The 27,953-nt window shown below is 36.1% G+C and overlaps 2 protein-coding genes and 1 long non-coding RNA gene across 6 annotated transcripts in view; 2 read left to right on the forward strand and 1 right to left on the reverse strand.

Annotated features, from left to right (window-relative positions):
- thada (THADA armadillo repeat containing) overlaps positions 1-21,564 on the reverse strand; it is a 208,496-nt gene extending 186,932 nt beyond the window's left edge. For 2 of the 3 annotated variants that reach the window (XM_028468449.1, XM_028468452.1), the window contains exons 1-10: positions 21,506-21,564; positions 21,121-21,199; positions 19,818-19,927; positions 16,093-16,226; positions 14,464-14,612; positions 14,355-14,387; positions 14,221-14,269; positions 12,414-12,598; positions 5,510-5,604; positions 64-290 (exon numbers count right to left, since the gene is read on the reverse strand). In XM_028468449.1, coding sequence (XP_028324250.1) covers positions 64-290; positions 5,510-5,604; positions 12,414-12,598; positions 14,221-14,269; positions 14,355-14,387; positions 14,464-14,612; positions 16,093-16,226; positions 19,818-19,927; positions 21,121-21,193 — 1,055 coding nt within the window. In that variant the 5' untranslated portion in view covers positions 21,194-21,199; positions 21,506-21,564. Of the gene's footprint in view, positions 1-63; positions 291-5,509; positions 5,605-12,413; positions 12,599-14,220; positions 14,270-14,354; positions 14,388-14,463; positions 14,613-16,092; positions 16,227-19,817; positions 19,928-21,120; positions 21,200-21,505 lie in introns of those variants that run through there. The other variant, XM_028468451.1, reaches the window with a different exon arrangement.
- LOC114476649 (uncharacterized) overlaps positions 1-27,953 on the forward strand; it is a 319,238-nt gene that overhangs the window by 190,387 nt on the left and 100,898 nt on the right. The gene's annotated exons all lie outside the window — the stretch shown is intronic.
- The window catches only part of plekhh2 (pleckstrin homology domain containing, family H (with MyTH4 domain) member 2), a 104,995-nt gene continuing 100,383 nt past the window's right edge, over positions 23,342-27,953 (forward strand). Inside the window, exons 1-2 of one of the 2 annotated variants that reach the window (XM_028468453.1) lie at positions 23,342-23,464; positions 27,239-27,366. In XM_028468453.1, coding sequence (XP_028324254.1) covers positions 27,244-27,366 — 123 coding nt within the window. In that variant the 5' untranslated portion in view covers positions 23,342-23,464; positions 27,239-27,243. The remainder of the gene's footprint in view (positions 23,465-27,238; positions 27,367-27,953) is intronic. The other variant, XM_028468454.1, reaches the window with a different exon arrangement.

The following is a 27,953-nucleotide window of genomic DNA, read 5'->3' on the forward strand; positions in this document are numbered from 1 at the left end:
AACAAAAAGTGTGAAAAGTGACGCAGATGTAAACCCATAAATTCTTGAGACGGAGACCAGTACCTGACATCTATCCCCAGCAGTGTGTTTGGCACCAGCAGCAGTAGCTCCTCCCACTGTGGAGCAGGGGGAGGAGCCTCTTTCCAGTTGAGCATGGCCAGAGCTCCGTGACACAGGTAGAGAGAGACCGTGGGGGGACGTGTGCTGCTACACAGACCCTCGCACCTGCACCTCAGCCACCGGGGGGCAGCGTCCAAACCCTGCGCAGAGCTTTGAAGCAAACTGCACATCTGACACACACACACACACACACACACACACAAGCACACACTCACTCATCAACAGCAAGACAAGCAGGCTTCTGTATGGATTCAGATGACAACAACACTGTGATAAAAGTGGGCGTGGTCAAAGGTGTATGGAGTACTGATATAATATATGCTACTAAGTAGAAGTACTGTTACTTGATTGAAATTGTACTCAAGTACAACATAAAATACTAAAATACAAGTAAAAAGTAGCTCAATTAAATAGTACTCAACATAAAAGTTATTAGTTACTGTCACCCCTCATAATTATTGTTGGTAATAAATCTGGCCACGATTCCCTTACATACAGTAAACATCTCATGTAGAAACTTAAAATGAAAGAGACAAAATCTACCGCAATTGGAACTTAAGTTATTTTCCACAAAGGCATCTGTATAAAATAAAAGGTTTGTCAAAAATGTACAATTCTTTTTTTAAATGAAATAACACCAATTAATTAAATTTAAAATAAAAAAAGTCTCCAAGTATAAATAAATTAATTAACTCTAATAAAGTGCCATACTAAATGTGCCATATGAGTAACAACATAATATGTAGAAATGGTACGACTGAAAACATATTAAGATTAAGTTAGGTTTATTTTTGTATAACTATAAACAATCCTTATTTAAAGACTTTGTATGACCATAAACATAAAGTAAGATATGTGCTTTGTTATGTGTATGACTTTAAATTGTGCTTTTCTTTTTCCTTTGATTGTACGATCATAAATGATGTACAAGTATAAACTCATGCATGTGCTGTTTGCATGAGTTTATACTGAGAGTTTGTGTAGTGATGATTTAGATGCATGAGAGATGAAGAGTAGGTTAAGTTCTTTGAACTTCTTCCTGCTCCTTTTGAGCACAATTGTTTTAGTTTTGTTATTATGTAAAATAAGTTTGTAAAATGCTGCTCAAATGAATAAAGAAATGAAATGAAGTTCAATGTGACTTCATAAACTGAAGAGACCAATTTAAAATTTAAAAAATAAATTACTCATTAACGGTTGGGTGTAGAAAGGTAATGAAGTACTTCACTCCTTTTAAAACGTAAACGTAAAATTGATTTAGAAATATACTCAAAAAAAAACAAGTACCCATAAAAGCAACTCATTTACAGTAACGTGAATACTTGTAATCTGTTATTTTCACCTCCGGGTGTGGTTTAGGGCTGCAATGATTAGTAATGTCGACTCCAAAAATTCATCGACAGATTTTGTATCATCGATGCATCATTTAATCTTGTAAATTAATGATAAAATCCAGCCCGCGGCAGCTTCTTTCTTTCTGCTGCAGTGCCTTACATTGACCGCTAGGGGCAGTATCGCCACACTAACTTTGAACAAGTAAACAGTGAAGAAAAAGAATGGCGGAGAGAGGAAAACACTGAAGAAGTTTAACGCCACCTTAAGTTTCTAAAGCTTCAGAACTTCAGCAGTGAAAAACTTTAGGTGTAAACTGTGAAATTCAGCTCACAGTCATTAAAGCACGACGGAGATGCACGGAGGAGGAATTTATTATCAACTATGTGATTTGGATAACATTAATTTGACATTTCTTAACTTGTAAGGATTCATTCAAACAAGATGTTATTATTTCTTATTTTATGTTATGAACTTGATTAAAGTGAAAACAGCTCTGTGATTGGTTTAAACCTCATTACCTCCACAACCTACAGGCAGGTTAGCTCCAGCTTTTTAAAGTTACTTATTTACTCTCTTTGTTTACTGTTACTACTGCTATGTTACAGACAGATTACACTTTAAGTTTGTGATAATTTGATAATGCGATTTCAATGATATTTTATGTGTTAAATATAGAAAACATGTATTTGTAGTGTAGTTAATTCCTCTCTGTAAAACATGAAATTACAGTACGACAGGATTTAAACAGATGAACTAAAGTAGCAGTCCAAAATATGTGCTTCAAAACTGAAAAATGATTGTGACTATCGTAATTTCCGTGCTATAAAGCGCACTGTTTTATTGGCAGCATTACAATAATTTACCAATTTTCCAAGAAAAATCCACACAAATGCCACAGCCTAACATAAGCCGCACCCTGTTGGCTGAGGGTGCCCTTCAGACAACCAATCAGAACGGGCAGGTAGGCGTGCTGCTTTCAACTGATAAGTTTCCTTTATTACATGAAGTCTCCTCCTCACTGCTTTTTATGGTCACTTTTTACTGGAACCAGACTGAAACACCGTTTTGTCCGCTCTTCTTACCGTGAACTACAGCGGAGTGATCACAGCGAGTCGGAATCTGAGTCAAAATACGGACGCGATCACTTCTTAACAAATGCAACATGGTGATTTTGCAACTTCATGCTGTTATGCTGACTTACACTGTAGCAAAGCAGAGATCAGATCAGCCTGTATCCAAGCTGTTCTGATCTCCGCTCTGTCTATCCGTCCTCATTACAGACGCGTCTCTATCAGCCTCACCCCCTGATTTCTACTGGATACGGGTCCTCTGCGTTACGTCTCCGCCACGCCACCGGAGCTGATGGGTTTCCACTTTAGTCTATGTGTTAATTTCCACCTGGTCCGGTGCGCTGTGTATCTGCTCCGTCCCAACTGCAACAGCCCTCCGACAAATATAGGCAGGAATTCTATTTCTGCCGGATGCTGGAGCACGACGCAACAACTCAGCATGGAGCAAATACAGGCATATAATTAGAATGTCATGAAAAAGTTGATTTATTTCAGTAATTCCATTCAAAAAGTGAAACTTGTATAACGTATACATTAATTTCACACAGAATGACATATTTCAAGTGTTTATTTATTTTAATGTTCATGATTATAACTGACAAGTAATGAAAACCCTAAATTGAGTATCTCAGAAAATTAGAATATTGTGGAGAGATTCAATATTGAAGATGCCCTGCAAAGGCCTTTAAATGGTCTCAGTCTAGTTCTGTAGGCTACACAATCATGGGGAAGACTGCTGACAAGGCAGTTGTCCAAAAGACGACCACTGACACCTTGTACAAGGAGGACAAGACACAAAAGGTCATGGCTAAAGAGACTGGCTGTTCACAGAGCTCTGTGTCCAAGCACATTAATAGAGAGGTGAAGGGAAGGAAAAGATGTGGCAGAAAAAATTAATAGTTATAAACAAGCCCTGGAGAGGATTGTGAAACAAAACCCATTCAAAAATGTGGTGGAGATTCACAAAGAGTGGACTGTAGCTGGAGTCAGTGCTTCAAGAACCACCAAGACATGGGTTTCAGTTGTCACATTCGTTGTGTCAAGCCACTCTTGAACAAGAGACAGCATCAGAAGCGTCTCTCCTGGGCTAAAGACAAAAAGGACTGGACTGCTGCTGAGTGGTCCAAAGTGATGTTCTCTGATTTTGGAGGTCCCAGTCTGGAGGAAGAGAGGAGAGGCATAGAATCCACTTGCTTGAGGTGGAGTGTAAAGTTTCCACAGTCAGTGATGGTTTGGGGTGCCATGTCATGTGCTGGTGTTGGTCCACTGTGTTTCCTTAGGTCCAAGGTCAACGCAGCCGTCTACCAGGAAGTTTTAGAGCACTTCATGCTTCCTGCTGCTGACCAACTTTATGGAGATGCAGATTTCATTTTCCAACAGGACTTGGCACCTGCACGAGTGCCAAAGCTACCAGTACCTGGTTTAAGGACCATGGTATCCCTGTTCTTGATTGGCCAGCAAACTCACCTGACTTTAACCCCATAGAAAATCTATGAGATATTGTGAAGAGGAAGATACAAGACGCCAGACCCGACAATGCAGAAGAGCTGAAGGCCACTATCAGGCAACCTGGGCTCTCATAACACCTGAGCAGTACCACAGACTGATCCACTCCATGGATGCTGCATTGCTGCAGTAATTCAAAAGGATCCCCAACTAAGTATTGAGTGCTGTACATGCTCATACTTTATGTTCATACTTTTCAGTTGGCCAACATTTCTAGAAATCGTTTTTTTGCAAAGGTCTTAAGTAATATTCTAATTTTCTGAGATACTGTATTTGGGGTTTTGATTAGTTGTCAGTTATAATCATCAAAATTAAAATAAATAAACAATTAAAATATATCAGTCTGTGAGTAGCGAATTAATTTAATAAACAAGTTTCACTTTTTGAATGGAATTACTGAAATAAATCAACTCTTTCATGATATTCTAATTATATGACCAGCACCTGTACAGTGAAACAGGAAGTTAAGCACTTGCTAAACATTAAAACATCTGGTTACTTTTCAAAATAAGACTCTTCAGATCGTATTTCATCATATCGCTTCTCTGTTGGCTGTAGCAAAAAAATGTGTCTTGCACAACAACAACAAAAGGTAAACTTTATATTTTAATAACTTAAAACCTGTAACAAACAAAAAAGCTGTGAAACTTAATAATGTCATAGATGCATAATGTATATGTCTAAAAAAATGTTAATGTGTTTCCCTGTCTCCCCTTTATCATTATTTATTTATCTTCATGAATTTATTTGTTTCCTCTCCTTTCTCTCTCTTAATATTTTCTCTAAAGATATGTCATTCAATCTATTCCCAGGCTTTATAAACCACATAGATGCCGTCTGTATCTGAACTTGTTTGTGAATATTGCTGCACTTTATTATTATATATGTCATTGTAATTCACCATTTAAAAAGAAAAAAGTGATTATGTAAATATCGTGAGAACTCCTCAGTCTTATGATGTCAACCGGACTGCCCTGTGGCACACTCAAAATGCAACCGGTGGGGATTGCCGAATGGCGGACAGCGGAGCAAAACCGGATCTGAGTCGTGGCGCAGCGGAGACGTATCCAGTGGAAACCCCGGGTCAGAGTTCAGAGCACCGATCAATCCTGAACAAACTTAATGTGGTGATATAACAACTTTATGCTGTTTATCCTTCTATAACAAACTGGCTGACTTTTACTTAATCCACGCTGCTGCTGCAGCAGGCACTCGCTGAATGATTTCATGTAAACAACTTCATTGTTCCATTGTCTAATGTGACGGAGCTCCATTTTGTGGTGGCATGAAGCTTATAAAACCCTGAAAAATCCACAATTTAGCCGCGTCAATGTTTAAGCCGCAGGGTTCAAAGCGTGAGAAAAAAGTAGCGGCTTATAGTCCGGAAATTACAGTAGTCAACTAATTAAAAAAATAATGGATAGATTAGTCGACTACATAAATAATGGTTAGTTACAGTTGTACTGTGGTTCACTTACTACAGAAGCCACATGGTCTCCAGAGCCCAGAACAGATCTGATCATCAGCACCACAGCCATGCCTCCTGTGCTCTGCACTGATTGGATGAACTCCGCTACACACACACACACACAATATTATTAATGTTTCTTCACTGCATGATATTTAAAAAAAATGGGCATTATCATGCAAGGTTTCCAAGAATATTATGATGTAAATAAATATAGAAACACTACAGGTCTAATATTATACCTAAAATAGGGCAGGAAATACATTTGAATAGATTTAAAGTCATTTTTAAAAAAATTCCAAACAGCAGTAATGGCCAAACAGTTGCACCTCACATTATTTGGACACTTTGAAAAACAGTAACATTTAAAAAAAAAAAAAATATATATATATATAAATCAAAGTGAGAGCATATATACTACGGGTGGGCGATTTAGCATGATTTTTTCATTTAGACTATTTTAAAGTTATTTACCAGTAAAACAAACCAAGTCACCAACTTAAAATCATCGCCCTAAATGTATGTAAGCAATTTATCAAACTTAAATTCAAGTACAAATAACATCAAACAAAAAGGCTGACGTGAAAACTTCCAGTTATTTTACTCACACAGTCTTTTTACTGTATTTTTCGGACTATAAGGTGCACTTAAAATCCTTTAATTTTCTTAAAAATCAACAGTGCGCCTTATAATCAGGTGCGCCTTATGTATGAAAATAGACCCAGTCAGACCCATTCATTGATAGTGATACAGTACTTTGTTTAACTTAAGTAGTGTAGCATTAGCATTAGCAACACTTTCTAAATAACAAGCAGCATAGCATAACAGTCTAGTAATTTCTATTTGTTATTGAGGTAATACACTCATAATAATAAAATCCTATTTTAAGCAGTGTTTGAAAGCCTCATTTTACATAGTTTAGACAATCATATCCTTTACAAGATAAACTGTTACTGCTTTGGTTACATTAGGCCTGGATAATATGGACCAATATTCATATCTCTATATGTTTCCTCCAAATAGCAATATAAACTTGATTTTATTTTTCAGTATAGTTTTACAAGAAAAACAATCATGGTCATGGAGAAAAATGCCACAAAGACCTTTTAATTCATCACTAGCAGCAGAATGTACTTTCTGCTCTTATTGAGCGCTTATTCATTCTTTGGTGTTTCTGTAGTACTAACATGAGCCTGACTACAAAATGATGTGATTTGGCAGAGAGAAATAAACATTGGAATGTGCCTTAGATGGGTCACAGACATATGACACAGACAAGGCACTGCGAGGGATGAAATGTGCTCCACAGACGGTTGTACAATCTCCGTGATTTGGCAGATCTTTGTCATGTTTTAATCCTAATGATCTAATATTGTCAGATCGCACACCCAAAAAGGGGACATATTATGCTAAATCCACTTTTTTAGCCCTTAAATGCATTTTGTTGTATATTTAGAGTGTTTAAAAGTACAGAAAAAATCAAATTGGTCTCTCCAGGTGCTCCGTACATATCTTTATATTCTGTTTTGGTCATATTTTTCAATCTGTTTATATTTTTCTATTCTCTATTACGTTTTTTGAACTATTACATCACAGTATTTGCAGCAGAACTGCCAAATTAGGACATCGACTCCAGGCCCAACACTTCGAGCAATCCGCCATTTTTATTTCTCGCTGTGATTTTGTAGTCCAAGCTCAAGGATGCCAAAGTTACGAGAGGATAAGTCAAAACGTTCGGTTGTTGGATGTAGTAACCCACACGCTTCATTACATCGTCTCCCAGCATCAGAACCTTTTCAAAGTGCCTGGTTGAGTTTTATTTTTCATGGAAATGTATCCACATCTGTGGGTAAGGTCATTTTTGTGCGCGCGCAGCACTTCAAGGATGACTGCTTCATCAACCTCCACCAGTATAAAGAAGGATTTGCCGAAAGACTTTGTCTGATTGAGGGTTCAATTCCTTCTATCTTTGAAGACGACGAACAGAGCACTTCGGTAAGCTGTAAATAACGCTAAAAAGTGTGATAAGACGTCCCTGTCATTGTTTTGTTAGCATTAGCAGTTGCACCGTCTTCAGACTTCATATGTTAGCGCCGTGTGCTTGTTTTAGATCCTTGATGATATGGCCTACGTCATTTAATTTAAGTCTAAAGTTTTCATTAGTCATTTCATTTTGCCGTTTTTTGTCTCCGAAAAGTCAATTAAAATGCATTTTGTGACGTTAGCTTGGCGCTAGCGTTAGCTCGGTGCTTGTGTTAGCTCACTTGTTAGGGTTCTGCAGGTTCATCATCTTCATTTTCATCTCGCTCTGCCGGGTCCGACTCTGGCTCAACATGTAAGGCTGGATGGACAAGTCTTCTGTTGTTGACATTGTGTAAATAACCTCTGAATATAAAGTTTATGCGCCGCTACATAGCCGTATCTCTTCTATCAAACTACAAAAATGGCCGAACAGGTTGGAGTTGAACCGAGTGTCACCTGAAGAGGGGGCGGGGTATGAAGTGTCTCATTTGCATTTAAAGAGACCGCACCAAAACGAGTTGCTCTCAGAAGCACATCAGAAAAGGGGTAGAAAAGGGGTGGAGCTATAATAATGAGGAATTCAGACCCAAGCATTGCAGTTCCGCTTTATATAGACAACAACTGTATGATTTATATGTAAAAAAAAAGGATTTAAAACCATATGTCCCCTTTAAAGCTGCTGTTTGTAAGTTGTTTTTTGCATCAATTGGTCAAAAATCCAAATTGTCCATTTCTTGAAGTATGAAAAAATACAATACACCACAAGAGGCAGTGCCCAGAAATGTTATACCATCTGGCAACCTTTTATAACTTGTATAGAAAAAATGAAAGCCAAAATTGTAAATAAAAGTAAATTAGAGCTGATACCACTTTTTGAGTAAATTCTTTATTTCGTTGGTTACTTAGGTTTTTTTAGTGTGTGTATGCTAAGAATGTGCGATATGTTATTGTTTACAAAGTAGCATTCCCACTAGGGATGTAACGATTCACTAAACTCCCGATACGATTCGATTCACGATACTGGGTTCACGATACGATTCTCTCACGATTTATTTTACAAAATGAGACTGTAGACAAATTTTTTTTTGGGAAAAAAACTAGAAAATACTGTATTATTTTCCTTTTATATTTCATTGTCAAAAGAATCCCTTGATAAACTATTCAAAACAATGCAATTTAACTAAAAATAAATCTTGAATGAAATAAATAAAGGAATAATACAAATGAAAATGAAGCCTATTAATTTAAATTCTGGTTCTATAATAAACAATGCAAAACTGCATAATAGTTCTTTTTCTTTTTAAAAGTGCAACTGAAAATGTATTTTGTGCCTTAACAATTGGACTTTAAAAAAAAAAAAAAAAAACGTGATTACACTGATTTACGTCATATTTGTTTGGACCAGCAGAGGGCGCTGGTAGCACAGTGGTCGGTTGGCATGCAGAAATTCTTGCAGTGAAGAAGAGAAGCTATGCTAGCAGACAGAGCTAATAGAAAAACGTGACTTTTACAGATATTCAAGTAATATTACAGATATTCTTTCGGTGCTAAAGGGGCAATTAATCATTTATTAACATATTTAAGAGTAGAAGGCAGCCAGAAAGAAAGTATTAGCAGACTCCGCCCGCCACCTACACTTGTGGATAGCGCCCTCTGCTGGTTAAAAAAAGTACTGCGATTCAATTTTCAGAAAATCGATATCAACTGTGATACCTATGAATCGATTTTTAACTGCCTTACGATTAATCGTTACATCCCTAATTTCCACCGTTAAGAATATGTCATCCCAACAAAAGCAATACATCTTCATTGAAGACATATGTTAAGTGCGCACAGTGTCGGTAATTAGCGAGGGCCACGGGCCGTTTGTCTCTCAATTTAGCCAAGAATGCCCCTAAAAACCTTGTTCCACAGGACAAAATTGCCCCCAAGTTTTTTTGTCCACAACTTATTATTCTCTGGAGAGGAGCACTGTTCACTGAAGCTCTGCGGTGCGCCCTGCCACCGCTGCTCCCGCTCCTCTCTCACACACACAGATGGCGCTGCTAAGGTCAGCCTACCTGAATCTAAATTCCTCCACCCAAAGTTCGACAGAAACGTTGAAAGATGAAACTGCAGTGACGACTATGAACTGGAAACTGGACTAAAGCTAAATAAGCTAAGCTAACCCACCGACACATTCGACTGGGCTAAGAGCTAACGGTAAGGCTTCATAGAAGGAAGAGACTATAGTAAAAAGTAGGGATGCGCCGAATATTCCGTGGCCAAATATTGCAAAAAAAGCCACACTCGGTCTTTTGGTGGAGTGAGTTAAAAGCAAGGCCGCATGACGCATTCAAACAACGTGCTGTGATTTTCAGTCGGAAAAGTGTGTAGCATCGCGAGCTATGTCGGGTCTCGCTGCATAGACTGGTGTAGCATTAGCACAGAGTGCTAACAGCTGATGTGTGTAAACAATGGATCCGTGGCTCCAAGCAGTGACTCCCAACACGATCGGCAGCAAAAAAAGTAGTGCAGTTTGGGCGTCCAGTAGTGCAGTTTGTATTTACATATATGGCAATAAAATATAATATATATTCTATACTAAAAAGCAGTGTTGTTTTAGCTGTTATATAGTTGGAGAGGGAGGAGCTCACATTCTAGAAGGCGTGTTAGGTGACGTCACCTGCCAACGTGGGCAAAATCCAACTGTCCCGTTTAAAGCTAACTTTTTATAAAATGTGGAATAACAAGGGAGGAAACAGAACTTTTTACACTTTGACCCTGTGAATGAGGCTAAAGGATGTATATCACTGTAGCAAAACCATGAGAAAGTGATTTTTTCATCATACCTCCCCTTTAATGCACTTTACATTTTTTTTGGAATGCATGTTTTGTTTTATTTGAAGGGCTAATATAAATGAAAAACTTTGTTGTTGTTTTCTTTTTTTTTAAGTTACTGGAATATTTAAAAAATGTCAGAATATTCAATAAACATTTACTTTCTTTAAAAAACATGTCTAAAAATGTATTCTAGGCTATTTATGCACTATTTTATCCCTAGTAAAAAGTCCACATCTTACTGTTATCAAACCTCAAAGAGCCAATGCCTTACTTATGGTCAGATTTAACACTTGGAAGTGAAAAGCTAAAGGGTGACATGTTACACGTCGTCTGAAATTAACGTTAACATAAAACTTACGACACTATTCATCCATTCTAATTTGTGAAATTATATTTATTTATATTTCATGTGTTCACAGACAAAGCTGGTCTAATTAGACAGTAATGTAACGATTCTGATTATTACACCATAATATCCCATTTGTAATGCTCTCAGTAATTAATGATTAAATAATAAAGTCTGATCTGGTGTAATTGTAGGAAATCACAAATATTTATCAACCATAACTTTATGTAACTCATTATCAGATATAAAATAAACTAGATTCATGACTAGATTTCATGTGCTTTTTTTTTTCTTTTTTTTTTTTTAGAAAATTTCATTGTAAATGAGGAAATATATGAATTGCACACAATAACAATAATAGAGTGACCCACATGCATAAATATATGGTATAAAATATCAGCCCATGAAGAATATCTCTACTATTGTAGCATTTTTTAATGTGTAAATGCTGTAACTGAAGCAAATTCTAGTGTTGATTTAATCGATTTATTTTGTGTTTGTAAGGAACCTGTTAATACTGTAAGTTGGGAATTGTTTTATTTATCATAATTTTTATCGTTACTGTGATAAATATAAAAAATTATCGGAATACATTTTTTAGCCTATATCACCCAGTGTATGCATACATATATATAATCTATAATTTATGTATAAATATGCCAATATTTTTTTAATACTTACTATAATTTGCCCTTTCACAGCATGTTTGAACCTCTGTTATTGATTATGATAACGCATTTTCCAGGCTATTGATTCACTTATTCACAACAGCATTTCCCACCTGACCCCCCTGCTCTGTATCTGTGCTTAAGCTTAATTTTTACTGTTGTTTTTATACTGTTTTAGCTTAAATTTTATTGTGGTTTTATACTATGTTGTTGTGGTTTTATCATGTACTGTTAAGTGACCTTGGGTGACCTGAAAGGTGCTGAATTTCAAATAAAATGTATTATTATTCTTATTTATTGAACGTACCGATGTATTGGCAGCATTCCAATAATTTTGTAATTTTCCAAAAAAGATCAACGTAAAGGCCGCTCCGTGACATAGACCACACCCTATTGGCTGATGAGGGTGCCCTTTAAACGACTCGGCCAATCAGAATGGGAAGGTAGGCGGGCTGCTGCACTCACATTAACGGAGGTTTTTGTGTATTTCCGTGTATTCTGATCAGTTTCAACTGATGAATTTCCATCTCCACATGATTTGTATTTAAACAATCAATATTTTCTATATAAATAAAAACAAATATTTAACAGATGTATGACTTCTGTCACTCACTCCCACAAATTTCCCTCCACGACCAGACGCCGTCCTGTGGACCATGACGCCTCAGTCCAGTTATTAAAGGAGTGAGAGTTTTACCTTTCTCCACATTATCCAAAGCTGGTTTCTGAACGTTCAGTTCATCACCGTGATCTTCAGTGGCTGTTACAGTTAATTCATTCCGCTGGAGGGGACTATCAGTAATATTCTGCTTCCCGAGACCCGCTTTCACTGGACACGTGTGTGACTGACTGAAAAATCCACACAGAGCACACCGCCACATTGGCCGCATCTTTAACTTTAAAGGAAAAACAGTGTCTATACGCCGCAAAATATGGTACATTGAGCAAATAGCTCTGCTGGAACTATGGGGTGGGGGATGTTTCACTGTTTTTAATTGAAACATAATTGCGAAAAAAACAATTAAAAGACCTTGACAGTGTGGTGTGTGTCATACCGTCAGTGAGGATGTGTGTGTAGCATCCCATCAGGCTGCCCAGTGTCTCCTCCATGCTGCTGTGCTCCTGCAGAGCTGCACTCAGGCCGTCCTGACATCTCCGGATCACCAGCATGGACGTCTTCACCGCAGCCAGACACGACTGCATCAGCTGGGCCTGAGCGATGTATAGCCCAGCTAGAGCCCTGAGAGGACAGCAGGTGGCAGTGGAGGCACGCTCAGGGATACACAGTTCAATATGGAACATCAATGAAACTTTGGTGAACACAATGGCCCAAATTTATCAACCGTTCATATCCAAGCGTACAACGTGCATTTCACCAAAGTCACGCAAGCTTTAGTATTTATCAATTGTGACGTGATCATACGCTTTGATCAGATCTCAATTCAAATCTCAGTGCATGTAAAATAATCTGAGTGATTAGTGGAGCAGCAGCAAAATGTGACTGAGACGGAAAATAAAGTATTAAACAAACCTCAGCTGTCATTTAGGCATAAGCAGACACACATTCAGAACAGATCTAAACGGATTATTAAAACAAATTAAACTAAATAAAATTTATTTTAAAAAGCCCATGTTAGAGATACAACTTTTTTGGTTTTCTTTTCACAGAATACTGTTTAACCCAGCTAATAAACTGAGCAGGAGCGCATAAGTCAAAGTCAAAGTCAGCTTTATTGTCAATTCCTTTGCATGCACAAACATACAAGGGAATCGAGAAGATGTTTCTCACTTCCCACGGTGAACAGATAAAGTGCTCAGGCACAACAGAAAAGACATTCCTATACTAAAGGTAGACATACAATTTTTACAACAGATAAAACATTTACTAATACCAAATACTAAAACTAATACTAATATATAAATACTAAATACTAAAACTAATACTAATATATAAATACAGTGTGTAGGTGGGAGTAGCAGCATGAGTTCCTATATAGTAAAAAAAAAAATTCTGTATATACAGTAGTAGTGCAAAGAGCAGTCAGTAAAACAGTAATAAATAACAATAAGTAAGTTCTCACACACACACGCACGCACACACGCTGCTTTAATCTGTCTGAGAATGAGGAGCTGTTCGGAGGAAATAGGATGTCATTCATGCTTCTAAATGTAAATAGTTCCTTAAACAATAACAAATGGGCTACAGAATTTAATGTAATGTGATGAATTATAGGTGAATTTGGCTGAAGGCATAAACACAAATAAGGGACAACATTTACTCATTTTTAAGGCTTTTTTAAAGCGTTTCTTATCATTTCTTTTAATGTGATATTTATTGCCTAAAACGTGCAGACTGAGGTTGATATAAACATCATATCCGTGTGTGTCTCCAGGATCTCCGTTGTGAAGTGTTTCTCAGCGCACAAAGGGGGGCAGACCTCACCTGCTGTTTAACTGATCCTCTTCCACAGAGTGTTTAAATGTGCTTCTTAAATTCATTTTCACACATTCAAAAAGCACATCTTTGTTTTGCTCCATCTCAGATGTGAGGGTGTTGATTTTCATCTTGGAAGAGCTTCTTTTCTCGTTTGACCTCAGTGGGCGGGGCCTCCAAAACAGGAGGGCGTAACATGTTCGATCAACTCAGCCGCTGCATTTATCAACACGATCATTTGTACACTGAGATTGGTCAGATATGAATGTTTCATGAATCACATGTGCACTCAGATGTACACCTGTTTTCACGCAAGGTTGATAAATGAGGGCCAATGTGTGCACAACAACACTGTCAAATAACTTTTATGAAACATTTCTGCAGAGTGACAGAAATAAATAAGAAGTGAAATAATAATTTCTTCATACCGGTTCTGGTTGAGGTGTTTGCTCAGAACCGTGTGAAGAAACTGAAGCACTGCACAGAGGAAAGATCGTTCCCATAAGATAAAGCCGTTTCATACTTTCTTATTCCAAACTTGGTGAAATGAGGTCACACTAACCTTCAGGCAGCAGATTGTTGATGCATCTTTCACCTGAGGATGAAATTATTTAGAAACCAATACTGACCAAGATGAAGTGGTCTAGTCTAAGCAATAGAAACCTGCTCACCGGGAGGAAACCCGTCCAGACAGGCGGCGATAGTGTCTACGACGTGGGCGTGCTGCTCCGAGGACACATTGGACATGGACTCAGACAGGCAGGAAGACAGACTGGAGACCATGTGGTCCTGAAGCCACTGTGGGAGTGAAGATGCAGCACTGAGCAAGAAAGAGGAGCCAAAAGGAGCATCCAAGAAACACACATTAGATGACACGAGGACAGAGGTGTAAAGAGTACTGATGTATCCTACTGTAGTGGATGTACAGTTACTTTATTGAAATTTTACTCAAGTACAAGTAAGTCATACATAACATACTTAAAGTAAAAGTTACTTTTACCGCCCATGTTTATTTTTGGTAATAAATCTTTGCACTGTTCCCTTACATACAGTAAACATCTCATGTATAAACTTAGAAAGGAAGAGAAACAATCTTGCACATTTGGAATTTAATTTATTTTCCACAAAGGCATCTGTATAAAATAAAAGGTTTGTCAAAATGTACAATTCTATTTAAAATAAAATTAATTAATTTCCAAATATATAGTATAGCTACATTTATGTTAAACTGAAGATAACCTCCATTCAATGCTGTTTTGGTGCGGTACATTACGTTTAATCTGAATGGTCGGCTATGATGTGATGCATTTGATTGTTGTGTCCTTTGATCACTTTAAAACACTTTAAAAACACATTTTCTCAGTAACGGTTGGGTGTAGAAATGTAATAAATTACTTTACTTCTTTTAAAATGTACTTAAGTACAAGTAAAATGTCTGATTTAGAAATATACTCAAAAATGTACAAGTGCCCATAAAAGCAACTCAATTACAGTAACGTCAGTACTTGTAATCCATTACTTTCACCTCTGCACTAGGGTTACAAAGAGGCAGAACATTGTTGGTAAAGTTCCACAAGAAATTAAGCTTTGGGAATATTCTAAAATATAAACTTTGTATAAGAATTATTTATCAGAATTAATCAGATACTGGGATTAATTAAAAAAGTTTGATGTTTATATTTTAGATCGTAGGTTCCTAAAATCATAGGCGGTACGTGAATAATAATTAAACACAGCATAATTACATTGGAAACTAGAATACAAATAAACCACCAGTCAGGAGCCTCCATGCATTACCACAAATATAGTCATTTCTGGACTATAAAGCACACTGCTGTATTGGTCACATTCCAATAAATTTGCAATTTTCCAAGAAAAATTCATACAAAGGTTGCATCGTCACATAAGCTGCACTCCATTGGCTGATGAGGGTGCCCTTCAGATGACTCGGCCAATCAGAACGGGCAGGTAGGCGGACCGCTAGAAGGTCGTCTGCTTAAACGTGTACGTGGCCCATTCTGATGAGTTTCCATTTCCACATGAAGTCTCCTCCTCACTGCTCCACGTCTACATATCAGTCCATCTACAGCTTTTTAAGGTCACTTTTTACTGGAACCAGACTGATTCACCGCTTTGTCCATCCTTCTTACCGTGAACTAGCACAGCCAATAGAGTGCGTCCTTTGTGAAGGTGTGGCCTTTACGTGGATTTTTCTTGGAAAACTGCTGAATTATTGGAATGCAGCCAATACAGCTGGAGCCCTGAAAATACGGTACTTTAACCCCAGATGAGGAGAATACCTGGCAATAGCTCGACGCAGCGGGTTCTTAGCCTGGAGGGAGATGTAGACCAGAGCCAGGGTGTGTAGGGAGGCATCAAGAAGGACCGCATCAGCTTCATCATCCCCAGTCAGAGCTTCCAGCTGGGATCCCACCTGACATGACACCAATGACAGAGAAAACATGAATCATTGTGTAAAAAACTACCAAACAACTCAGTTCAGAAATCTCACTCACTCCTTCAAAATACACAAATTTGAATCTCCACAATATTTTTCTCAAGCTTTTATCACATGATGGCAGTAATTTCTAATTTTAAATTGTGGAAAGAACTCAAATTTATTCTAATATCCTGCAATTTCTTGCAAAATTGTCCTAAACTATAAAAAAAAAACTTGGGGACGAAAATAAAGGAATTTTGAAGTGAAGATTCTGCAAAGACTGATATCTATAATATATTGCTTAGATGTTGTCTGTTTCCTACATGCTGTTTATATTATTTACACGTGGAAGAGCAAACTTCTTTCAACCTATAATCTCAGGCTCATTTGAGATAAAACTGCTCTATATTTGGTCCCTGAGCACAAAACAAACAGTTAAGATTCAGTTTTTGGATGTTATGATAAATTATCATGTTAATTGCATATAGAGGACACAAAAGTAGAAATAAGCAAGTGTATGGCTGTGATCCATAAGGTGAAAAAGTCACTGAATCAAAAGGCTGTGTATATATTGGATAACTCACTGACTGTTAAAGGGATCATCCGCTATTTTTACAAATGTAGCCTAAAACTTTTGAAATGTGCTTATAAGAAGATCTATGCCTAACAAAACACAATATTTTTCACCATGTTTTTTTAACTTTTATAAATGGGACGACTTTACAGATTTAGAGACTGTTACATCTTGAAATCACATGATTGATGATGTCACCCCACTGCCTGTAAAGATTGCATTGTTTTCTATTGGAGTGAAACATTCAGCCTGATTTTTAGATCATTTAACAGTTTTTTCAGTCAAAATGACACCTTTTGATGCTTTTAGTTGCTCCAAATAATCAGAAAACAATAAACATGCCAACATAGACCTCTTTTGTTTACCCAGAAAAATCTGTGACCACAGGGGGCCACAGTTACAACACTACGGTTGGGTAGTAGACAATGAAGCAGAGAAGAAAAGCTCTCCTAAAGGACCTTCACTCTCCCTTATGTGGCGTTCACACCAGATGCATCACGAAATGTCTGTACGTCCAGATTACATACAAAGTCAATGGATATATGCGTCCCAGATGCTAAATCTTTGCTGTGCGGTGGTGCGGTCCGGTCCGATCCGCACGTCAAGAGCGTTGGTCGTAGGAGTGCGCTCCCGATTTTACGCATATCCGCACATCCGCAAGAGTTCAAAATATTGAACTCCTGCGACTGTTTCACATGACGAAAGCCAATCAGTTTTTGTTGACAATGACGTCAGGCAGTCAACACGGACACTGGTCTGTTCACCCGTTCAACCATGGAGTAGAAGCTGTGTGTGACCACCTGGAGTTGTATGACACGGCCTTTATAGTTTTAAAGTCTTTACACTGGCTCCCAGTCAGCCTCAGAATAGACTTTAAAGTTCTGCTGCTGGTGTATAAATTTGTGAATGGGTTTGGTCCAGAATACATCAGTGACATGTTAGTCAGGTATGAACCCAGCAGGTCTCTCAGATCTATGGACACAGGTCAGATAGTGGAGCCCAGAGTTCACAGTAAACATGGTGATGCTGCTTTTAGTTGTTATGCTGCAAAGAAGTAAAACAAACTGCCAGCGGAGCTGAAGTCAGCATCACATGTGAACATTTTTAAATCAAAGTTAAAGGCACTTTTTTTCTCTACTGCATATGATTGAGAGAGATATTTTTTGTCATGTTGTTGATGTAATGATGATTTTACTGATGATTTTAATTGATTTTACTGATGATTTTAAATGTTCTTATTGATTTAAATGTTCTTATTGATTTTAAACAATTGAATGTTTTATCATGTAATGCACATTGAGTTGCCTTGAGTATGAAATGCGCTATATAAATAAATTTGCCTTGCCTTGCCTTGCCTTATAACCAGGACCAGACTAGGAAGGATTTGGTGTGAAGGAGAATCAGTGAGGAGGTGGTAGTAGCAGGTAAAAGTTCTCTCTGTAGCACTGAGCTAGGATAGCATTAGCCGCTAATCACAACAACTTTTTTCACTGGTGGTTTATGTTTATGAGAGGAGAAAAAGGAGCGCAGCTGCTCAATTCAGCAGGCAGTGAAATTCACAGAGTTGGATGTGTCGCTGGTGGGCGGTGCTTCGCTTTAAACGCTCATATGAAGAGAATGGGGACATTATCATACCCTGCGGTACGTTTCGTGTGGCAGATGTGTCATGTGCCACAGAAGACGCATTCGGTGTGAAGGCAGCATTAAACAGTGCACGGCTGACGCCCTGGTGGCTGAAATTAGCGAGTAAATCACGGACTGTTGAAGGACTTCCACCTAAATAACTTCTATCCTCAGGGTTTGTGTCTTCAACAGTCTGTGATTTCATTGTCTACTACCGTGTGACGTCATTAATCACATGATTTCAAGATGGAGGAACACAGGCTCTGAATCTGTAAAGTAGTCCCATGTTACTCTAATCCATCTTAACGTGACATATTATAAATAATTTAAAAAGGTGCAGTCACAATAATCCATATCACTACAACTTAGATCTACCTTTTAATTCAAATTACACTTTTATTTTGACATACATTTTTGTTTAATTATAGTTTTTTAACAGGAGCTGAAAACCAATATGTAACAGAAAAATTGCTAAAATATTTCTAGAAAAAAAAATTATTGTCAAAAACACGGAAATTGAAAAAAAAAAAAAATCAAATGGATTTCAAAGGGCTAAAAAGATTAAGTTTATACTTCTTTGTGCTTCTTTTCATTTAATTCAAGTTGTTCTTTTTTTTAAAAAATCAATTAGGGCCAAATAAACTCAATTACATTTTTTTTTTATAAATTCTGTTTTATTTCTTTCCAAATTCGGTGTTTTTTCGATTACATTTTTTTTTCCCATTCTGTTTTTTTTTTTAGAAATATTATTCAAATTTTTCAGAAAATACTAGTTTTTAACTCCTGTGAGGAAACAACATAACTACTAATAATAAATAAAACCATAGTTAAACAAAAATGTTTGTCAAAAATAAAAATGTAATTCAAAATAATGAGTATGACAATTAAAAGGTAGAAATAAATTGTACTGAGTGCTGCTTTTTAGTTATTCATATGTCATATAAAGATGTTTGAGACCCAATTCCCCCTCAGGGATCAATGGTTTACTGAATCTAATCAGGTTTGTTGATTAAGTTTTGATCAATTAACCTCATTTAAATGATCCTGATGACATCATTCCAGACCGTAATAATTAAACAAAAAATAAATAGAACATTCAGGTGGTTTAGACGGTAATTGAAGCAGCCAGGATGGGAGGGGGTGGTGCATCTAATGAGCGGTCCCCAGAAACATCACTTTCCTCACGGTGACAGCGTTTCATTAACATTCGGTCAATTTCCACATTTAACAGTGGATTCCGTTTTCATTGGTCGATTATGTGATTCCATCCGCAATTCCGTTAACGTGGAGTTTATAGAGCCCTAATCAATGTGTGGAGGAGAAAGACATTTTTGTTTTAAAATGTCTTGAATGAAATAAACAAACAAACGAAGAAGATGTTTTCCAACCTGTTTGATGAGCTGGATCTGCTGAACTGGATCAGTCAGTCTCAACAAGGTCTGGAGAGTTCTGGCAACAAGTCGAACTCCGTCTCCTCCTCCATCAATAGAGAGGGACGCTGAGGAGAAGGAATAAAGCACAGGATGGATCATCTGTAGGGGGACTTTGTTTCTGAGAGCCTCCCCTACGGAAAGTCCTTTTAACATTTAATAAGTAATTGTAGATATAATTCTATTTCAACATGTTGTAATTCCATGTCCCCATATCCTAATGTAATTTGACTAGTTTTCAATTCTAATTATTGATGTCTACAATTCTATTCTCATTATTTACACAATTAATTGTAGATAATTTAATTCTCACTAGCGGAAATCACCATTGTAGATATTTGAAACTTCATTTGAACTAGTCGAAATGTCCCATTGACTTACATTCAAAATTTTATTTTAGATATCTACATTTCAATTTTGACAAGTTACAATTCCAAAGCCACATATCCATAATATAATTTTGACTCGTTGCAATATTAACTGTTGATATCTACAATAGAAAAAAAAGTCAGAAAAACAATTGCTTTAAAAACAGAAGAAAAAAATGTTTTATCTATTTATTTATTTTAAGGGAATGCAATATGCTTCTGGAAAAATGTATTTACAACATGTAAAAATATATCTGTAACATGTCAAAATTGATTTTCAGATTTCTACAATTAACATTTTGATATGTCGAAATGTAATTCCTACTAGGGCTGGGTGATATAGGCCAAAACTCATGTCTTATTATTTTTTCTCAAAATGATGATATACAATATAAATCTTGATAATTTGATCACAAATGAAGTCTGACCAGAAAGACAACTCAGGGTTAAATTATCTGATGCAAAATGCCGCACAGGCACATTTATTAACAAACAGTAGCAAAATTTGTGCCACTTTTGGCTTTTTCTCCTCTAAGGGACAGCACGTGTGAGTGAGCTCTGTATTGTGGCTTATTTAGGGGAAGATCTGAGTTAGAACTCACTCATTAATCCATCAAACTGAGCTTTTAATGCTATTCTGAGATTAGACGACAACAGTAACTCCTAAAACAAGTACTTTAAAACAAAACAAGCTCTAAAAATATATACACTGATATAGGCGATATTGTGATTTTCTATATCACCAAAATAGAAAACTCAATATATCTTGAATCTCGATATATCGCCAAGCTCCAATTCTTACTAGTGAGAGGCTAGTCATACCTCCCCAGCATCACTTATATTTATTATTTTATGATTATAAATCTATATATTATAAGTTCCATCCTTCTTACCGATGAGATTGAGCAGTTTCTCCTCCTCCAACACCACAGCTTCCACCTTGGTTGACTTCTTCTTCACTACCATGACTCACTGCCGTGTAAATATCAACAGTTACGTGTCTGTCAGCATTAGTTTACTGTATGGAAACTTAATGCAACATTTAAAAAACAAAACCACAATTTTAAAAGACGTAAATCTAGCATTTAAACTACTCTGACTGTTTGGACACAGCAGAATCTGCGTTAGCAAGCTACTGCTAGTGCTAGCTGCTAGCGTTAATGTCCAAAATTAAGTAGACAAATGTAGAACAAACACCTAAACAATAAAAGTTATTAAAACACACACACACAGACAAAGGAGGGGTTAATAAAACAGTTAAACAAGAGGAAAACTCGCCTCCTCCACACACTCAGCATGCGTTCCACTCTCAGCATGTGTTCCACTCTCATCAAGTCTGAAAACAATCGCCACCTACTTCCTGATTGGCTTTTCAGTATAAAATAAAAACCAAACCTGACAAAAGGCAGCGACAGATTAAATGTTAAATTTAGACAGTAGTTACTATTCAAAACGGGTAATCGGTGTTTACTTAATATTTAGTTTTCATTTCCTTTTTAAAATAAAACAGAAGCCATATTAACAAACATATACAAAGGCTGATCAAAACATAATACACAATCAATAAATCAAAAGTCATTCAAAAAAATAATAATTTGCGAAAAACAAAAAGCATTAATTTAAACTATTTTTTACTATTTCCAAAATCAATTGTTTTTTATATAAAATTAATTACACCTTTAAATATTATTTAATAGTTTAAAGCAAATATATCTAGTCTTTGGAGATAGCAGTAAACACATTTATTATTATTATTATTATTATTATTATTATTATTATTATTATTATTATTATTGACAAATACGAAAAGGAAAGACAAATACGGCATTTTACAATTTACAATATACATTACCACAAAATACCAACATTAAGAATGTGCCAAGGGAGCAGCAACTTAAGGCAAATTATCATTTGTTCAATTTACTCAAGATGAAACATTATTATGGTAAACAAACATAGAAAACAAACAATAAAACAAAACAGGGAATATTGTTCGTGCATGTATGAAAAAATCACATAAAAAATGAAACATTAGTAAGCAAATATCAATCAAGATGTCATTTGTTTAGAATAAAAAATAAGAGATAAAAATAACAAAAAATACACAGTGATAAACAATCAAGTTCAAGGCAATCCTTGACACAAGAGGCATTTCAAATCAATTCTGGCTTTAACATAAAATTATGTTACAGCAGAATTCCTCATTTTTGTTTTTGCAAGAGCATTATTATAAGCAGCAAACACAATTCTTTGAATAGTTTTATGTTCTGTAGGAACTCTGCTGTAACAAAATTTTTATGTTTTGCCAAATTCTTTATCTACAAAAATTGAGTATTAAAATCATCCCCTGATATATTGTTTTCTTAAATGAATTTAATTTGTATATGAAGTCTTTAAAAACCTATCACCAGAATTGATTTGAGTTGCATCAAGGGGAAATTATTATTATTATTATTATTATTATTATTATTATTATTATTATTATTATTATTATTATTAGTAGTAGTAGTAGTAGTAGTAGTAGTAGTAGTAGTAGTAGTAGTAGTCGTAGTAATAATAATAATAATAATAACCTCTTCTTTGATTGATATTTGCTTACTATTGTTTCACTTTTGATGTGATTTTATTTATTTTAATATTTTCAAAATATGCTCAAACGATATTCCCTGTTTTGTTTTATTGTGTTTTCTATGAGTGTTTACCATAATACTATTGAATCTTGAGTAAAACGAACACATTATTATTTCAGTTATTTTAAGGTGGTATTCCCCTGGCAAGTTCATAATTTAGATATTTTGTTGTAAATTATAGAATGCCATATTTGTTTATTCTTGTACGTATTTGTCAACAAAATTTTAAAATCAAAAAATTAATTAGTTTTATATTCTGTTTAATTCCTTAGTTTTCTTCGTGCGCTTGATGCAAACGTCACTTCCGAAATACACTTTCTAGATCCGCCCCTTAAAGCTGTATGGCTGCCAATTTTCTCTAAAAGAGGCGCTCTGCAATCTTATTGGTCAACCTCCCAAGTCAATCAAATACATAGCTGCGGTCGAGGTGAGATACACGCCCTGTGATTGGACAGTTCCCTCCAAACAAACCACTGGTTTGAAACCAGTGGGTATCAGTGGGTATCCAGCTTTCCCTGAGACACAGAGCGACCACAGTCACTGTTAAAGCTTCCAACATCTCACTTCAATGCCGGACGTTGAGTCTCTACATTGTTGTTTTGTACCGGTAAGTGGAGAAATATGCATTTTACAAACTATATGTGTGGTTTTGAAACATATTCTAAGACTAAGTTGTCCTTTAATTTTCTTTTTTCGCAACGCAGTTGTCTCAACAAAAAAAAAAAAAAAATGTCTGAAAGTATGGGGTGCCGATTGTAATGTTGCGCATGCTAAAATAAAGAGCAACTGTTTGCAACATTTAGCAACAAACTACGATTAAAAAACTTTTTTTTTCTTTTTTTATGTTACTTCTGACCGGATTTACAACAATACTTTTTTATATTTGCTTTCTCGTGAAAATAACGTCAATGTTAAATCTAAATGTTAAATATTAATTCTAAGTGTTAAATGTGAATCTCAAATGTTAAATCTAAATGTTGAATCTGAAATTAATATTACGTGTCAATATTTAGATTTAACATTTAGAATCAACATTTAACATTTATATTTTGATTTAACATTTAGATGTAACATTTAAATGTAACATTTAGCATTAATGTTTAACATTTAGATTCAACATTGACATTGTATTTTTACGAGAACGTCATTAAGAATTTGTTTTATTATTGTGACACTTGTTTTGTTTGTTTGTTTGTTTGTTTTGTTTTTTGAACTGCAAAACATAGCAATAAACCTGTGGTGTCATTATGGTTTGGTTATATAATAATAATGCATTGGATTTTACATAGAGCTTTTTCATAGACAGTCAAAGTGATTTACATGACATTATTCTTTCACTTCACACATGGTGGTGGTAAGCTACTATTGTAGCCACAGCTGCCCTGGGGCAGACTGACATAAGCGAGGCTGCCATAGTGAACCATTGGTCCCTCTGACCACCACCAACACTTACAAACCACATTCATGCTGGGTAATGTGGATGAAGTGCCTTGCCCAAGGACACAATGACAATGACTTGGATAGAGCGGGATTTGAACTCCCAACCCTTCACTACCACTGAGCTGTTACTACTCCGTTAATGTAGATTACCAAATGTTATTTTATGTTTTTTAACAATAACCTCAACATAACCTACTTTGTAGAGCTTTTGTCCTGATTTGATTTAATCACAATAATTGGTGCTGATTTGATATACTGGTATAATGTGATTTTGATTTATTGTGATCTCTGAATTGAATGTACTTATTTTCCTTATCTAAGGGTTCTCAACCTTGGGATCAGGATGCGAGACACTGGGAGAGGGTCGCTAGATGCCTTCAAGAAAAAAGTTTTTTGAACAATTTGAGCCCATTTTGGTTTATTTTTACCATTTTTCTGCAACTACACCAAACTTTCCATATTTGAACTTATTTTAATTCATTTTTACGACATTACTCCCATTTCTGCCAATTCTCTATCAAATTTCAGTGTCCTTTCGGCACATTTTTTCCACTTTCAAGACATTTAAAATTTTCACCACTGATAAACCCTTTCCACCACTTTTCCTCCTAATGTTGCGTATTATTATTATTATTATTGTCACTTTCAACATCTTCTCATCATATTTCATGCTTATTTTTGCCAATCTAACCACAGACATTTGTCATGCCACCTTTACCACTATTTTTCATCACTTTTAACCTAAGATGACTATATACTATGATAAATGTTCCTGGATAACAGTGGATATTATTCAGATGAATAACTAAATGTGGTTATCACAGATTCATAGAACAATGGACCATCATTTTACTGACTTTATGGATGGACCCTAAAAATCTCTCCCCTTTATTCCCCCTTATAGATGGTCCTGTCTCCACATGACTGTTCTTCAATGTTCATGTCTGTGTTCAACCACCTTCAGCTACAGTGGGGGTCCCCTCTCTCTGGAACCTTTATTTTGGGGGTTGGGGGCTGAAAGGTTGAGAACCACTGATCTTGGGGTACGCGATGGCAATGCAGGGGGTACTTGAAAGAGAGAGAGTGTGTAAAAGTAACAAATAAAAACATAAAAAAATATGGGGTACTTGGAATCAGGACCAAGAGAAATGGGGAAACTTGAGCCAAAAATATTTTAGGAACCACTGAATTAGATGGACCTGAATTTAAAGTTGAAAAAGATGAAATCTGCTCATGACAAGTTAAACAGAAAATGATTGTTGTTGTCTCTTCCTCTATCGTGGATCTTTTTCTTCATGTGTTGTCGTTTTAAACTCCCAGCTTTGTTGTGTGGTTCTTCGTGCCGTGTTTTTTCCGTCTTCCCCAGTGTTTACTGCAGCCAGTATAGAAATAGGAGCGTGGCTTTAAACCGCTGCTTCACAGTCTCCTCCCACATGTTTGTTGCTCTTTAGCGAGGAGAGCAGGCTGCTTAATGACGGGTTAAAGGACCAGGAGCAGAAAAGCAGAGAGTTCTTCTCACTCTTTGTCCTCTTTATGAAAAAAATGCTATTTAGTTTAATTCCATCCTGCCGTGTGTTTGTCTGTTTTCCAGCACTTTTCCAAAGGTAGCTGTGGAAAATGTGATGTATTTTTGTCCTGGGATGAATTTTGAAGAGTTTTAGACGAAAGAGGATTTTTTTTTTTGTTGTTCCTACTGAATTTAGGATTATAGGGTCATTTCAACAAATTTTCAGGATTTTCTACGCACTTTGTTCCAAAGTAATACTGATTTTTTTTACTAATTGTTCCTTAATAATTCAATAAGTACACTGTAAATCTTTAGTTTGATTGGATAAATACTTTTTCAGATATGGCAAATTTACTGAAGGGGGATGTGTCGATTTTTGTGCATCCTTATTATTCTTCCATTTTCAGCTTCCAATATCTCAGGAACTACATCACATAGTAAACTGAAATGTAGTATAGTAATACGGCTTCAAATATTCTCTCAGAATATAGAAAAATATCTACATCCAATCTGGTGGACTTGCCAGCTCCTCAAAATAGGAAAAAAGTTTGTCTGTGTTTCAGTTGGAACATGTTAGGATTTTCTGATGCTATGGTTTTTATATTTTTTATGTTACTTGTGAAAAACCAATGAACAAATGATTATCAGGCACAGAGGCAAGCTACAATTGCCTCACGTAAAAGATTTTCAATATCGGCAAGTGGTGAAATAACCCCTAAGTTGGGGTCCAAAATAAAAATGAAAAAGTTGCATAAAGATTTTTTTTTTTTAATATCCCAACAAAGAATAACCTTTATACTATAAATTAAAACAGAAATCAGATTTTTTTTCTTACATTTCCACATACAGTTATTGGCTAATAAGCATTTTTTTGGATTTCTAGAGAGAGTCACCCAAGAACCACTGATATATGTGACTAATCATTAGTGATGTGAACAGTCTATGTTCATCACATTACAGGGAGCCGAGACATATGCTAAGTTGTTTACTGAAGGACCAAACATGTTCCAGACCCAAACACACACTCGCTTTTTTCCTATTTTGAGGAGCTGGCATGTCCACCAGATAGAATGTATAGCAGATATTATTGGATATTCTGAGAGAGTAGGTGGAGCTGTATTTTATACCATATTTACCTTTCCTATGTGATGGAGTTCCTGAGATATTGAAAGATGAAAATGGAAGAAAAATAATGACAGATACTGTACCCCATCACTAAATTGTCCATATCTCAAAAGGTATTCATCTGATCAAACTAATAATTTACAGTATGACTAATGAATAATTAAGGAACCATTGGTTAACATTTCAGAATTTATTGAGACTGAATTGTGTTGGATGTCCTGAAAATGCGTTATAATGACATGTAATGACCCATGTTTCTAACAGGTGATAATATAAGTTCTGCTGTGTGTGTTTTGGGCTGAGGATCAGGTGACATGGCTGAGGGTGAGGAGGCGATGAGCCAGGAAGACTGGAAGGAGAAGTGTCTGGTCCTGGAGGCACTGCTTATGAAGTTTAGAGTCCAAATCATCAAGATCCGAGAGCTGACCGCAGACAAGGTTGGTTCAATGGTCATTCTCAACCCGGGGTACGCCTACCCTAAGAGTTAGGTCAGTACATGACATGCAGTGGGTTGTAGAGACGCAGAGGGCAACTTTTATCACAGCGAGGCCACAAAAATAAGACTGTATCTCATCTGAGGGTCACATTTTTAACATTCACGTTAAGATTTTTGAATAATGAGCAATCTGAGCATCATCACAGGAAACAACAAAGGCTTTGGTGTTTTGTTTTATGTGTGGCTTTGTTGTTTTTTAGTTCATTTTTTAAACTATTTAGTTTTTTCTGTCATATGTTTTTGGTTATTATTTTGTATGATTGTAGAGTAATTTTATCTAGTTTTCTGTCATTTTGGGAAATTTGGTTGTGAATTTGAGAGTTTTGAGTGTGAATCATTATTTGTTATTGTTTTGTGTGTAGATGTTTGCATTCTTCTGACATTTTCTAATTGAAAAAAACAATTTGTGTGTCTTTAGAATCATTAAGCTTGTTTTATGTTATTGTTTTGTCTTGTTGGAACTTTGCTACAAAGCTGGATTTCCTCTTATCGCGCTAATTTCCAGGATTTATTCCATGTGTCCTGTAT

Source organism: Gouania willdenowi, chromosome 15 (genome assembly GCF_900634775.1).
Source record: "Gouania willdenowi chromosome 15, fGouWil2.1, whole genome shotgun sequence".
NCBI classification, from domain to species: domain Eukaryota; kingdom Metazoa; phylum Chordata; class Actinopteri; order Blenniiformes; family Gobiesocidae; genus Gouania; species Gouania willdenowi.